This window comes from Zootoca vivipara, chromosome 11 (assembly GCF_965207765.1).
Source record: "Zootoca vivipara chromosome 11, rZooViv2.hap1.1, whole genome shotgun sequence".
Lineage (NCBI taxonomy): Eukaryota > Metazoa > Chordata > Lepidosauria > Squamata > Lacertidae > Zootoca > Zootoca vivipara.
In genome coordinates, this window is record NC_142594.1 from 39,097,155 (window position 1) to 39,111,932 (window position 14,778).

Here is a 14,778-nt window from a genome sequence, read left to right on the forward strand (position 1 = left end):
AGAACAGTTTATGATTGTTGGATTATAAATTGATTATATTGGAAAATATTTCTAAAAGGCAATGCTTTTGTAAGATCTCTAAATTGGTTATTAAGTGTTGAGATTGCTGACTAGATCCAAAGACTACAACCCCACCCTAATTTATGTTCTGGACCATATCTTAAGTTTCTGCAAGTGACCAGTCCTGAGCATATGATGGAATTAACTGCTGAGGTGATATAGCAATCACCAAACACAAGAACAGAACAGAACACTGCTTGGGCTACCCTGCAACTATAGTCAGCTACTAGTCCACATTGGCCCCACTTTTTTTTTGATAAAACACAGTTAAGGAAGACTAGGAATCTCTTTGGAAGAAAAGGGTAACTTGTTTATATAACACATTAGCAAACAGTGTTTGGTATACTGATTGCTTCAAAGTTATATTCCTTAGCTTCATAATTTATTTTATTTATTGGTTTTATTTTTTTGCTGGTTACCGGCAAATAATAAAACTCTGACAAGTTTACCATGGAGTCGAATAGAATGGCACTCTAAAGCAAGCAGAAGGAAAACTGATGAAATCTGCCTTGGCTATGTGTCAAACACTTAATAATAATACTGTAATAATACTAAGTCTTGCACCATGACTGCAGATCTGCTTGTGATTAGCTATCCCTACAGAGTGATGAGATTTAAGAGCACAGGAAAAGGGGAGCGAGCGAGCAAGCTAGCTTAATAAATAAATGTCTTGTGAACCATCTCAAGGCATTTGTTGACTATGAATACAAGTTGCCTATTTGTTGACTATGACCTGAATACCAGTTGGTAGGAAATATGACTTGGGAGAGTGCTATTGCACTCATGTCCTGCTTGTGGGCTTCCCACAGGTATGTGGTTAAGAGGCTGGACTACGTGAGCCTTGGTCTGAGTCAGCAGGGCTCTTCTTATGTTGTCTTTTTGAGACAGGTAAAATAAAGCCAAACAAAGCTTATAATGCCTCCCCCTCTGCAGGGTAATTCACAAAACCAGGCAAGATTTTGAATCAAGTTTTAAGTGCTCATCAAAGAGGAGCTCACAATCCTTTACAGAAAGGCTATAAGCTAAACATGGGTAGATCTCCAGCTACTCCTTTTCCATGTGGGAAAACAATGCAAGTGACTGAGAAGGGATGAAAATCATCTTTTCAGCAGCACAGGCTGTCAGGCCAGGAAAAAGAATGATGGAAGCTGTAAAGACAGGAGTTCACTCTCTCTGCTTCTGGGCCTCACATACTGAGGAGAGCCTTCTCATATCCTTCTTGCTTTCAGGCCCAGGATAAATATGGTGAATATTCATGCAATCAGGCCAACATTGCTAGGTGGACTTGAAACAAGTCCATGAGACTTTCATGCTGGATGCTTACTGTTCTCAAATATACATATAGACACATGCTCTAGCTGCCATTGTGCTGGGGCACCTCTGAACTTTTCAGCTATCAGCTTTCTGAGGGTCACATGCCAGCGGTGGAGGAGGCCAGAGGCAAAAGAGCAACTAATGCACATTTTTATCTTTGTACAGTACCTGCCTGCCCTTGTGGTTCCTCATAATTATACTTGAATATATGGACCTGGACCTGAGGAAACATCTGCTTCCACATGAGCCTCTTGAGACTTCTGAGCATTTAAGGTTGCTTTGGCATGTGCTTTTTAAAGTTCAAAAAAAAAGATCATAAAACACAAAATACTTTAGTCTTTATTTAAAGAACCTAGGTTCCTAATTCAAATAATTAAAACTTACCAACCAAGACAACAAGTCTGTATTTCTCATTAGGCTGTCGTCTATACATTGCTACTTCTTCATAAGTTGGGACATCTGCTGTATCGTACTGATCACTCTTCTTGCATTCGTACATAGTCTTGTTTGTTTTTCTATCTTTTCTGCTGAGACGAAAACTCCTCCTAAAACCAGCTGTAGTTACAAGATTTTAAAAAAGAAGCAGAAGCAGGGGTTACTGTCATCAGCCTAGCCAGTAGCCCATCTGCAACAAACGCACCTTCATATGGGCATTTGTTACTTTTGTTACTTAGTAATTTTTCTTCCTTGTATCTTGAAGGACCAAATTTGAAGTCCAAATTGTTTTCCATGTATATTTGATTAGGCTCATGCAAGGGGATATGGGAGCCATATGGGGTAAAATTTGACTTCTTTTTAATCTCCATTGTTTTGTGTTTACTTTTGAAGCTCCTCAATGTTTTTAGATAGGATTGTGGCCTAAACACATTATCAAATGGTTTTTATTCAAAAGGTGCCAATTTCAAGGTGTATGGGTTGATGGGTTGCTGGTGAAAATTAGGAATGATGTATTTTTTAAAACAACAACAACATTGGTATAGCAGGCTAGATCTCTGTTAAACTCTGAGAACAGGAATATGAGGAAATGTCACATTTGTAATACAGACTTGCAAAATTTGCTTACCTATATCCCCACCCCCAAATACTGATAATTATCCCAACTCCCAGATACTGATAATTTTAATAAGTGCTTGCAGAATCAACAAAAGACACTCAGATAAAGCTGCTCATTCTTTATCTAAATATGTTCCCAGCTAAGATCATATATTTGACATCCACATTGGTTCAAAGAAAGTCAACAACAGCGATGAATGTTTCCAAAAACCTATGTTTCACAGTCTTGAATTACATTAAAAATCCATTTTAATCATTGCAACATCAATATGCTTTGTTCTGATAACAAATGCATCATTAAATGGTGCATAAGATAAAATATAATTAAGGGGAGAAACAATCAATATATTAGACGACATAGCTCTGCCAGTCTACAATTGTATTTGTCACTTGAGTCAGATGTTCTACTCTGAGCAAGGCCAGATGACTCTTTGACCAATCCAGAACAGGGTTCTTATGGTGGGAAACAGATCTCATGCCTCCTTGCCTGCTGAGACAGAAATTCACTGAGCTGGTGTTTGTCCTTACCAGGATCTGCTTGTCTTTTATGTTGCCTAGAAAAGCCCAACGTGTCAGTATGATTGCCTTTAATTCAAGCCACTTGATACCTTTTTATGTTTTGAAACTTTGCATCCTCTGGTGCACTACTGGTATGACCAGAACCTTCATAAACACCATAGAAGCAGCAGTGAGACAAAATGGCAGTGCTCGGAGTCAATAGTGACTGCTTATAATAGAACCACAGGAATGCCTTGTCCCTTAAATGAATGGGTTATATCACAGATAAACATCTAAGAATTCTATCACTCCCACCCTGAACTCCAATCACAACTGCATCCCAGCATACTGATCTGCCAGAGAATACTTCTGACGTGCTGCTGTAGATCAGAGCTAGAAATTAAAAGATAACTGAATGCAGAAATCACTACAGCCAGCCATACACCTGAATAAGCAAAAATTTAATGCTGTGATTGTTGAATGAAGGGTGGTATACAAATTTAATAAACAACAACAACAACAACAACAACAAAGAATAGAAATGCAAGGGAAAGTCATTTAAAAAACTCATCAGAGTAGTTGTTGAAATGAGATGTGTCTGAAAAGATGACAGTAATAGTGTTTCTGCCTTTGCACTAAGCACTCCCTTTCCCAAACAACTTGGGAACAATCCTTGAGGTGTGCCAGGCAAGAGGTGATGATGAGAATGATTCTTTGGAAATGTCCCACCCCTGGCAAAACAACACCACCACCACCACTTGAGAACAAGCAGGGAAAAGGTGATGGTGGTGGTAGTAGTAGTAGTAAAGGTAAAGGTAGCCCTGACTGTTAGGTCCAATGGGGTTGCACGCTCATCTCGCTCTACAGGCTGAGGGAGCCGGTGTTTGTCCGCAGGCAGCTTCCGGGTCATGTGGCCAGCATGACTAAGCCGCTTCTGGCAAACCAGAGCAGTGCACGGAAATGCTGTAGTAGTAGTAATACTTATGAACTTGCTCACTCATAAAAAAGAACCAGGAAAATGTGATAATTATTATCACCATCAAAATGAAGCCTCTGCACTGCCCTCACGCAAACAACTTTGGAACAATCCCCATTGTGAGATATGCAGCAGAAACAACAAATGGTTGTCATAACTTCCCCCCAGTATTCTACTGAGGTATCTATCAAGCACCCACCCACTACATTCCAACAGGCAGCAAAACAAACAGAGCAGCAATGGGAAGGACCCCCAGATTTCATCTCCCACATTTTGGATGGCAGGAAGCAAAGTAAACAAATAGAGCAGCAACCAGGTGGTTCCAAGGACTAGGATGTAAGACAGAAGCAGGAAATGGGCACTAAAGGGGGACAGCAGCTCTTCAGAGCCCCAGGTTTTCCCACTGCCTGGTGTCCAAACAGCTCACTTATCAATCACAGCTCTCACTTCACTCACTGGCTAATCATTTCACAGAAATTACTGGTGCTTAGAGGGTACCTGCACACTTTGATTCTAACTTTTTCCTAGGAGGGGTAGAGACATGTACTTTTGAAAAATAAAAGCTGGGGGCACCAAATAAGGCCTTCACTAGTTCCATGGTGCTTATGGCAGCCTGGTAGCTCCTTCCAATAGAGTAGGAATCAACTTTGCAAGCTAACCCTGTTTCCTGCTGGTGGGAGAGGCACTCCTGGAGGGTATCTGAATGTCCTCCTTACTCTACAAGAGAATAGCTGCTGCTCAAGGTTTAGGCTCCACCTCTAGATCTAAAGTACATAGTTGAGGGAAAGCAAAGACTTTCCTCTGTTTTGTTCCACAGATCATCAGTGAAAGGCACTGAAAATTAAGCCAGCTCCTGGGTGCATAACCCTCTGCATTGATCCCATTTCTTGGTCAAACTAGATTGTAACAAATTAGCAAACACTGTACACTACAGGACTTCCCTCCCCCTAATGCTAATCCCCTCTTCCTGGTCAGGTTAAAGCAGGGCTCAGCAGACTTTTTCAGCAGGGGGCCGGTCCACTGTCCCTCAGAACTTTGGGGGGGGGCGGAATATATTTTGGGGGGAAAATATGAACAAATTTCTATGCCCCACAAATAACCCAGAGATGCATTTTAAATAAAAGGACACATTCTACTCATGTAAAAACACCAGGCAGGCCCCACAAATAACCCAGAGATGCATTTTAAATAAAAGGACACATTCTACTCATGTAAAAACATGCTGATTCCCAGACCGTCCGCAGGCCGGATTTAGAAGGTGATTGGGCCGCATCGGCCCCCGGGCCTTAGTTTGGGGACCCCTGGGTTAAAGTGTTAAACTATTCCAAGTGCAATCAGCCACCTTAGAAATACTACACACTGAACATGTTCCTAGCAACTAGCTTTAGAAACAAAAGGGAGCAACACCCCCTCTTCTGGTAACTGCTCACACCATTCTTCTTGGAGACCAAACTGGCATTTATATTTGGTTTATAGAGTTTGTAAGTATGTTAATAAATAATAATAATAATAATAATAATAATAATTTTATTATTTATACCCTGCCTATCTGGCTGGGTTTCCTCAGCCACTCTGGGCGGCTTCCAACAGAAAAATAAAATAAAATAATCTATTAAACATAAAAAGCCTCCCTAAACAGGGCCGCCTTCAGATGTCTTCTATTTAAATAGTTTTCTCCAAAAGGGTGAAACCAATTATTGTTTTTAATAGTTTACTACCAACAAAATAGTTTAACTACGTGGTTTGAACCATTAAACTACATGAAAATTAGTTCAACTTCTGTCCTTCACTGCTGCCCAGTTAATACCAATCACTGTTTTTTCAAAATTGTATGCACTTTTTTCTCTATATACATTGAAGACAACCCTTTGTCTTCAATGTATATAGAGAAAAAGAAAAGCCATTGTTTCCAATAAGTATCAACAGCAAACATCTCACAAAAAGTAGGTATCATATAGACATAAATGGTAAAGCCCTGCCCACAGGCTCACAATCTATAATAATATAATATACGTGTTTTGTGTGTCAAATTTAATACAGTTTGACATACATTATAGACAAGTAGCAAGTTCTCTGTTAAACAAGCACCATATCATTGACTAGCACAGTAAAAACATTGTTAATTATTTCTGGACAACTCCAGTCTGTAGGAAGTTCATTTCTGAGGCCACCTTATAACAGTACACCCAATCCCTGACATACGACTAGGGCTTTCAAATAGTTTTTATTCTGTATGTCTGATACCACTGTGGTTTCACATTATGAATCCCATAAATAACATTTCATGAAAACTGAATGAAGCTATAACACTTCCACCCTGTATCCACAGTTAAGAAACTGGGAATGACCCATTGGTCTCCCCTTCTTCCTCCAACTTTCCAGCAAAAGTTTCCTTCCAAGGCTTAGCTTGATATGCATCTGCATTGGCACTCACAAGGTTCCCTTCTAAACTAACCTGCTTCAGATCCTGGTTGGAACAGTGGAGATCAGTGAACATACTGGGCCAAGAGTGGTACAAAACTGAGCAGGCTGACTGCAGATACCTCAGGGTATGTAAGTATCACCTACATGGAGGCTCATAGAGACCTGCTGGTAGAGGTATGTAGGAGGAAGGCAAAGGTAGTGATGGAGTTCTCTCCCCCCTCTCATTATCTATGAATTATGGCGTACCTCCACACATCCCATGAACTACTCAGAATAATCTTATGATAACAGCATAGTTATGCATTTTTATTCTGTATGAGAAAAAGTGTGAGTTAAGGTCCACCCTACTCAATTCTACTAAGTTAAAGAAAATATATATTTCAACAGAAGAGATCAACTAGCAAGGTCTGGCATTAAAGTTGCTAATTTGAATGTCATCAGTGGTACTGCTATTATTCATCAGTCTCCCAATAGCAGTTCCCTGAGTGATGTCAATGATAAAAAACTATTTAAACAAAACAAGAAGTCATTAAAGTGAATAAAACAACTATAAAACAGAGACTACAACATTAGAAATCACAGCAATAATCAGTATGACAGAGAGAGTTCCCAAAATGAATTTCACAGAATTAAAATGACCATGCGAAAATCACAGCAGCATGCAAAGATTAAAGAATTAATTATTTCAATTTATAAATATAAACTATTTTAAAATGCGGGGGGGGGGGGGGGGAGTTCTTTGCCTGGCACCAGAAAGGCATTAAAATGGGTGTCAGGTGGGCCTCTCTGGCATTCCACAACCAGAAAGACTTTTCCCTCATGACACCTAAGTTTGCAGGGGTACTTGGAGAAGAGATTCAGATGATTGTTTCAAGGCACAGATAAATGTAAGTGTGAATAAAATATTCAGCTACTGAGGTCCCAAATCATGAAGGGCTTTAACAGTGAAAGCTCTTCTGTTTGGATTGGTAGGCCTCCTGTGGCATGCAAATGTCAGGAATACAGATTTAATGCACAGCTTCTGAAATCTATCTGGAAGCATGGTTACACACAAACCTCTCTACCAGTCTACTCATTTGCAGTGTCACCTTCCCCTTTAATAAAACATGAGACATGGATATATTAATAAATTATTTAGCATGCCCTCAATTAGTTTCCATCTACTCTTGTGCTGCTGATTTACCCTGAGTAGTTTCTGCATCACCATGATCTCAACCTCCTTCCTTATTCTACCCCACTTTATACCCCAATATGGGCCAATTCTTACCAATAATTTGTGTCCTCTTCCCACATCTCTTCCTTGAATAATAAAGAAAACCTAATATGGTACTGTATGTGTGTTCAAATTACAATGGTTCTTGAGTAGCATCTTGTAAGGAATGACCAGTAAACCACTTCAAGAATAGGTAAGCAAAGATGAGCCAGTCTGTGGTATTATTACTTGGCTCACTGACAAGAAAGTAATCCCAGCCATCCAACAGTACTAAATTACCTGTAAGTCAACAGTAGCCAATGCGGTACCTTCTAGATGTTATAGACCCACCAACTCAAGTCAGAGTGGCCAATGGTCAGGGATGATGAAAATTGTAACCCACAACATATGTCAGGTACCACAATGGCTATCCCTACACTAAGTCACGAGACTACAACTTTCACCATTCCTATCTGCTTAATCTGATAAGGGTTGATGGGAGTTGTAGTTCAGTATCATCTGGGCACCCAAGATTGAAGAACACTGTGATAGAAAAATAATGTAGTCAGATGGAATTTATTTGCAAATTCTACCCAAGTAAATTATTTCCTCTTATTCAAGGTAGCATTTCAATGCGTTCTATATTTCAATGTTAGTAACATATTTTGCGGTTAGGATGCAGATCCTTTGTGTCAAATCCAGTGAGCCATTTTTTAATCTAGCAGATTCATAGCATGCAGTGATGCCCATTACCTGCAAACTCTGTAGCCATCCAGGAAAAAGCTGAGAAAGAAAGAGAGTCTTTTGTAAGCAACTGCTCACCTATGTGGGCTCCACTGTTGTGACCAGCACATTCAGCTTCCTCTGGATGAAGTGTAAAAGCATACAGAACAAAAGCCAAGAAATAAAGCAGAATAGTTAGATGCCCAGCCATGAATGCAAAAGAAGAGTTACTTAAAAATGACAACTGCAGAAAGCACAGCATAAAAAGCCTTCTATATGCCACTGCTTAAAAATAAATCACTGTGTTGTTCTGAAGTTGAGCAAGTGATTTTGGAGTACAGCAACATGCATATTTAACTTTTCACTGTTTTATTGCCTTATTCATGACAGAAAATAAAGAAGTGTTTTTAAAAGGTGTTCTATTTTATATTTTAATGTAGGATAAAAAATACAACAGCTGAAACACAAAGGTAAAGAAATCTACAAAGAATATCAGGAGTTTTTGTATTTGGCTCAATGGATCAGACAAAAAGGGTATTTTTAATGAATATAACTTCTTAGGTAATGTCTAACAAAACACTTTACAGCTTTTTGGTGTGTGTGTGTGTGTGTGTGTGTGTGTGTGTGTGTGTGTGTGTGTGTGTGTGTAACCTATCTAAAGAAATCAATGAGCTGCAACTCTTTAAATATATGCTGCAAGTGAAAAGTCCCCCAAAGATTGACACCACAGCAGTAAAGCATCTGTTAAGTTGTGCTCCAAAAATTGCACCCCTAATGATTGGAAAAGATCCACTTTATTCAGTGCCAAAGTTTGAATTTAAGGATAATCTATTAGAGCTGTGCAATAGGACTGCCATCATCTTTAGCTCCACGGAAATGTCTTGTATTAACATATCTGCTTTGTTCAGTTATGTTACTTTGCTAACATTCAGAGGTTTTAGCACACATTCACTCCTGTTCTGCATACTTGACCCATGTGCAGAAATAGGCAGATCTGTTGTGTTGGGCCCCCCAAAATTCCTGCTATGTGAGGAGAAGGAAAAATACAAAGGAAGAAACCACATCTGACAATGGGATAACACATGTGGATCCCTGTGCCTTACCCCACAGGAATCTTCATGCACACATGCCAGTACTGTGCTGTAGGAACTACGTGCAGAAAGCAACATGTTCACAAGTCTTCTGCTACCACGATTCTCAGGACTTGAACTATTTAGCAACAACAAAGCAACTGGCTGTTATGACTACATATACTGCTATCTATATGGATTATTTTCTAATTGCTTCTAAGTCAGTGATGACCTAGAATACTCAGTTTTTAAGCCATCTCTTGCAGCCCAGCAGGGAAACTTGTACATGTACCTTCAACTTCCTCTGAGAAGCGCAAAAGGAGAAAAAATAGGATGCAAAGTGATTACATGGACTGAAGACATAATGGAAGAATAAAAGGGGGGGGCACCTACCACACTCAACTGTTTCCTCAGCTTAGAACAGCCAAAAGACAAGCAGACATGATTTACATTATATTCAGCACATAATAAAATGGGAAAAACAGAGCTGAGTAATATAAAGAACAGGTTAAGAGCATATTTTGCAGAAGTATGATGCACTGCACGTTCAACATTTTGCTGCAAAAGCCTGTACCCCAATTTCTTTTATGGGAGTGGGAAATGAGGGAACCTCACTTTCAAAATGTGTAAGTTTTTTTTGGTGCATATGCAAATGCTATGTTCCCCTAACACTGTTTAAGAGACAGAAAGGTTTGCACCAGCCCTGGGATGAAAAAACAACACATTAACTAGTCATGTTCTGCTTAGCATCATAAGTAAGAGTCACTGGGTTTTCAACTGTAATTTTGAAATGGTTACACTCTTAAGTTGAACTTGTCTACAGGTTGTTGCTTTCATCCAGACTTCCTCTAGCCCAGAACTTTCCAAACTTTTCATATCGGTGACACACTTTTTAGACATGCATCATTTTGTGATTCAGTTCTACTAGCAAACCAGAGGTTAAACTAACCCCTTATAAGAGCACAGGGAGCATTTGTGTGACACACCCACACATTGTCATGGCACACAGTTTGAAAAGCTGTCTGAGCCCGGAAGTAGGGAACCTGGGGTTCTCCAGATGTTGCTGGACTCTGAATCCCATCAGCCCTAGCAAGTATGGCTAATGGTCATGAAGGATGGGAGCTGTAGTGGCCATAAAAAACCTCATCGTCTTGCGAGGCAACCTCCGATCGCAAAACCTATTCGTATAGCGGAAAATTTGTCTTACAGGGCATTCGTCTAGCGAGGCACCACTGTACTTAAATGCATTCTTAAGAGGCAAAGGATTAATAATAGTTCATATATGTGCTCTTTACAACTGATACAATGTATTATGAGCAATACCATTACCTTCTCAGCCAAGAAAGCCAAAGATCTGCCAAATCCAAACACTTTGGATTGCACTGTTAAGACAGAATTAAATTATAGGCCCCTGCTAAATTTGTCATAGCCTGCCTTCTTTGAACCCAGGAAGAGCTTAGTTGCTTAGCTGAGAAAGAAATGAAGAAGAGGACAAATACTTACTAGGGAAGAAAATCTTCCTTCAGAATTTATTTTTTCAATGAGGATAAATTTTCCCACCTGAACTATTAAGGCTGGTTTGCATCTATGAAGTGAGCAGTGTGTGAGCTCTGTTAACACAAAACTTGGCCAGATCATTATCATGAAAGCCCCTCGCATTCAAAAGGAAACACCAGATTTCCATTGGCATGCTTGAACCCCTTTGGAGGCTACATGAACAAGAAAGCTTCCCGCATGGAGCAAAATCCATGACGTTGCATTATTATTAGTCACCAATGTGGGTAACTGCTACTTTGATGTGAACCAAAGTATCCAACATTTCAGTTCCATAACGTTGCCTACTTAAATTTGGCATGAATTATAAATTCTGTTCACCATTTCAGTTCTTAGATATCAAGCCCTTATACAGCTAAAACAGCACAAAACAGAGATTGGGGGGGGGGGGGTTAATGGGAAGAAATAGCCAAGAAACTCCAAAACAGCACACTGGAGACTGAGCATGCTCAATGAGCATTATGATGTTAATGATTATCAGTCACTTTCTATTGAAAATCTCAAAGCAACTTGAAAAGATTAAAATAAAATAAAATAAACAGTAGATTTTAAAACAATATACAATACAAAAATACTAAAATGTGACTGAACAAAAATCTTGGCTGGCTGGGGGTGGATGAAAAAAGGCTGTGTACATGTGTGTATTGAACAGGAGCATGCCACAATGCAAATAATAATAACTGGGTTCCACTTCCTTATATATTTCTCTAAGATGGAAAGGGAAGTTTGGTTAGACTGGATAAAGAAAAAATTAAGCATGCAAAAGAAAAGGAACTGACCAAAAAACTGGGCTGATGAAGTAACACAAATTACTTGAATGTAAATTGGAACACAACTGATGGCTTTATCTCAAGGATCTGTTTCATTATTAGTTGAACATGCAACTGCTTTGCGACAAGGTTCTAAATGTTTGCCATTTGCTATGCACAACAGATGCATGACTCTATCCAGTATATTTGGGGGAAAGCAGGAACCACGCAGTTCAGTCACTTGCCTGCATCACAATGCACAGCAGCTCCGTTTTATAAATGAGCATCAATTGACAAACTCTCATAAGCAGGATCACAAAGATTTTTGCAGAAGTATAAAAATCTTAAGGTATAAAATTGAATTTCCTAGCCAGACAGAAAATATTTAACAAAATTTGTACATAAAAAGATTTGTGTGAGAAAGTATAAAAACAAAAAATGCTAATATATTTTTAAATGGATAACTTTTAGGCAAAAATACTGAAATTCATCAAATGCACTCTTCTGTTTGATGACACAGCAAACTCCAAAGATGAAGCCTGTGTTAATGCCGTCACCATAGCAGCAAGTGACCCAAGACAAGATGACACTGACTATGTATATAATTTAGGACTGCAAATAATCATAAAAAGTAAGGTCAAAGTCTGCTGGAAGACTCCTCACCAGATGTCAGGAAGAATACTAGGTTTGAAAGAACAGTGAAGATGTGCTTGGCTTCCTGACAAAACAGATAGTGGTATAAGGAGTTCCTTGCTTTTCTTACACAGAGTGAACACAGTGTAGAATTTGACAAAATGAGTTTTACTTTCAGTGTTTGGGCGCCACATAAAATTTGAATCGTGCACAATTAATTCTCAAAATAATAAAATAGGTTGCATCTTGCTTGAATGCACACCATACTAAATCACATGATATTGATATTGAACTATATAAATGTTTGACAGTGATTAAATATTTCTTCTCTCACACTTAGTGAAAATTTCAAAAAGTACATAATTCAGTTCATATTTAATATCAAAATTACTCTTTTATTTTGGTTATACACTTACTAGGTCTTTCAGAGATTAACCACCCTATCCATTACACCATGCTAATTATGGATTAAAAATATTAAATTATTATTAGTCATATGAATGAGAACACATGTGATACAGCTTAAATATAAAAGCAAACTACCATGGTTCTGTTGGAAAGAAGTTGTTTTCGCCAGTATTAGTTTAACTGATTTTAATTACTGATGGTTCATGCTCTCTTTTGAAGACATATGACATCAAATGAATGACAAGTTTAAGGACATGTGTGTAAGTTACACCATATAACAAATGCCACCAATTTCATGCAAACGTAGTCCAGTGCTATCCTATGTCAGAAATAGAGCCAGTTCACAAATATAAATAACTGCTTCTCCATGCTCCTGACCTGCAACACACACACACACACAATTCCATGCAACCATTTTATATTAATTTTCCAAAACCTCACAGAAAGTGGTTCATCAATTACGCCAACTTCAAGTACGCCAATAAAATGATTTGGTTTAGAGAACGTTACTGTCTGTGTTCTATAGAAGAATGAACTACTGTGTTTTTTAAAAACTAGAACCCTGAAACCTTCAAGCATGCTATTTTCAGTCCATGATGATACTGTGCTTTCACATCATTTGCTTTTGATATAATTCTAATTAGGCACACAGAAAAAGTACTTGCTAGAATATTCTTGCTACATTTTAAAAGATATGCCTTAATGTTTTTGCATATTTTGGATCAAACCCACTTCTTATAAGTCCAATTCAGTTCTAATGAGAAAAGCAGACAGAAAATTTGATAAGCATGTAAGAGTGGTAATAGATCATATATCAGCATGTTATTTATTGGTATGTTCTAAAAACATACTCCAAAGCAGCTTCACACAACCTCCAGATATTGTTGGACTATGTTTCAAAAGTAGATGGTTAAGCCTGAAAAAAGCACTTACTTCACAGGTGTCCCCTTTGTGTAGTATTTATACCCAGTGAGTCATTAAGAATGCCCTTCCAATAATTAGAGATTTGCATATTTATCATTTTATTCACTGTAGGGAATAGGTTTTGCATAAGTATTGATGTCGGAAGTGGGGATAAACCATTTTCTATCATGAAAATCCCATTCCTACAGCATCACAGGTTTCGGCCTGCTGATATATCTTAAGATACAAGCCAAATTTGTGTGAACAAAGGAGTATGATTTCTAAGCAGACTTACATGATTTCCTATTGGAAACTTTCAAGGGCTGAACCTGTACATCTGATCTTCTTAGTGCAAGCCTCCTATAAAATGATTTGGGGGAGGGGAGGAAGAGAAGCAAAACTCTTTAATTTTCATAGCTACAGTATTTTGAGATTAACACTCCATATCAGTCTTTTCCAAAGTATCCTGATTTTTAGAAGACATATTCCTAAACAATGCAGTCTACTCAAAGTCTATGAAATTTAATCCTAGAAGGGTTTTTTATGTTCTCCAAACACAGCTGCAGTTGTTATTCATACATAGTACATCAATAAAGATACAGATACCAATGGACTATTTTCCATATGTTTTTCCTTTCCAAGGTGGATCACAAATATAAGGTTTTGTCATTATTAATGTGAATAGACAAATAAAAAAAACAAAACTACTTGGGCAACAACTTACAAAGTTCAGACATTTTACCATAAGACAAAACTTGAAAGTTTGCTGACTTTATAATCCTTAAGTGCAGGCATAACAATTATATCAAAGATATACTGATCACATTTTAAGTATCAGAGAAATCAGAAACTGCTCACCTTTCTTGGAAATGCTTTGAAGGAATTAAGCCTGCCCTGGGATTGGCATTACCTTCAAGCTTGGCTTGCCACCAAGTTGCATCATCCTGGCTCATGATCTGAAGAATATCACCTTTTCTGAAAGGAAGTCCAGCTTCTTTACAGGGAATTGCTTTATCCTCACTGGGATCATAGTCAAACAGAGCTTTCATGAAGATCTGGAAGAAGAAGGTCTTATTTGTAATTAAATGTCTTAATACAACCCCCAGTCTCCGTTTTTATTGCTTATTGGCATACAAACAACATGTGTAAAAATACAATTGTAAAATACATTTACATATGCGTACAAAATATATTTCAGCTAGCAATCTGAGTAAGTCCCTT

At 38.4% G+C, this 14,778-nt stretch overlaps 1 protein-coding gene across 16 annotated transcripts in view; it reads right to left on the bottom strand.

Annotated features, from left to right (window-relative positions):
• Window positions 1-14,778, bottom strand: part of MPP7 (MAGUK p55 scaffold protein 7) — a 77,834-nt gene that overhangs the window by 12,947 nt on the left and 50,109 nt on the right. For 7 of the 16 annotated variants that reach the window (XM_088653696.1, XM_060280856.2, XM_035130418.3 and 4 more), the window contains exons 10-13: window positions 14,416-14,612; window positions 13,853-13,917; window positions 8,271-8,300; window positions 1,759-1,929 (exon numbers count right to left, since the gene is read on the bottom strand). In XM_088653696.1, the coding sequence (XP_088509822.1) occupies window positions 1,759-1,929; window positions 8,271-8,300; window positions 13,853-13,917; window positions 14,416-14,612 (463 nt within the window). Of the gene's footprint in view, window positions 1-1,758; window positions 1,930-8,270; window positions 8,301-8,339; window positions 8,382-9,703; window positions 9,725-13,852; window positions 13,918-14,415; window positions 14,613-14,778 lie in introns of all 16 variants that reach the window. The other 9 variants (XM_088653701.1, XM_035130423.3, XM_088653698.1 and 6 more) reach the window with 3 other exon arrangements.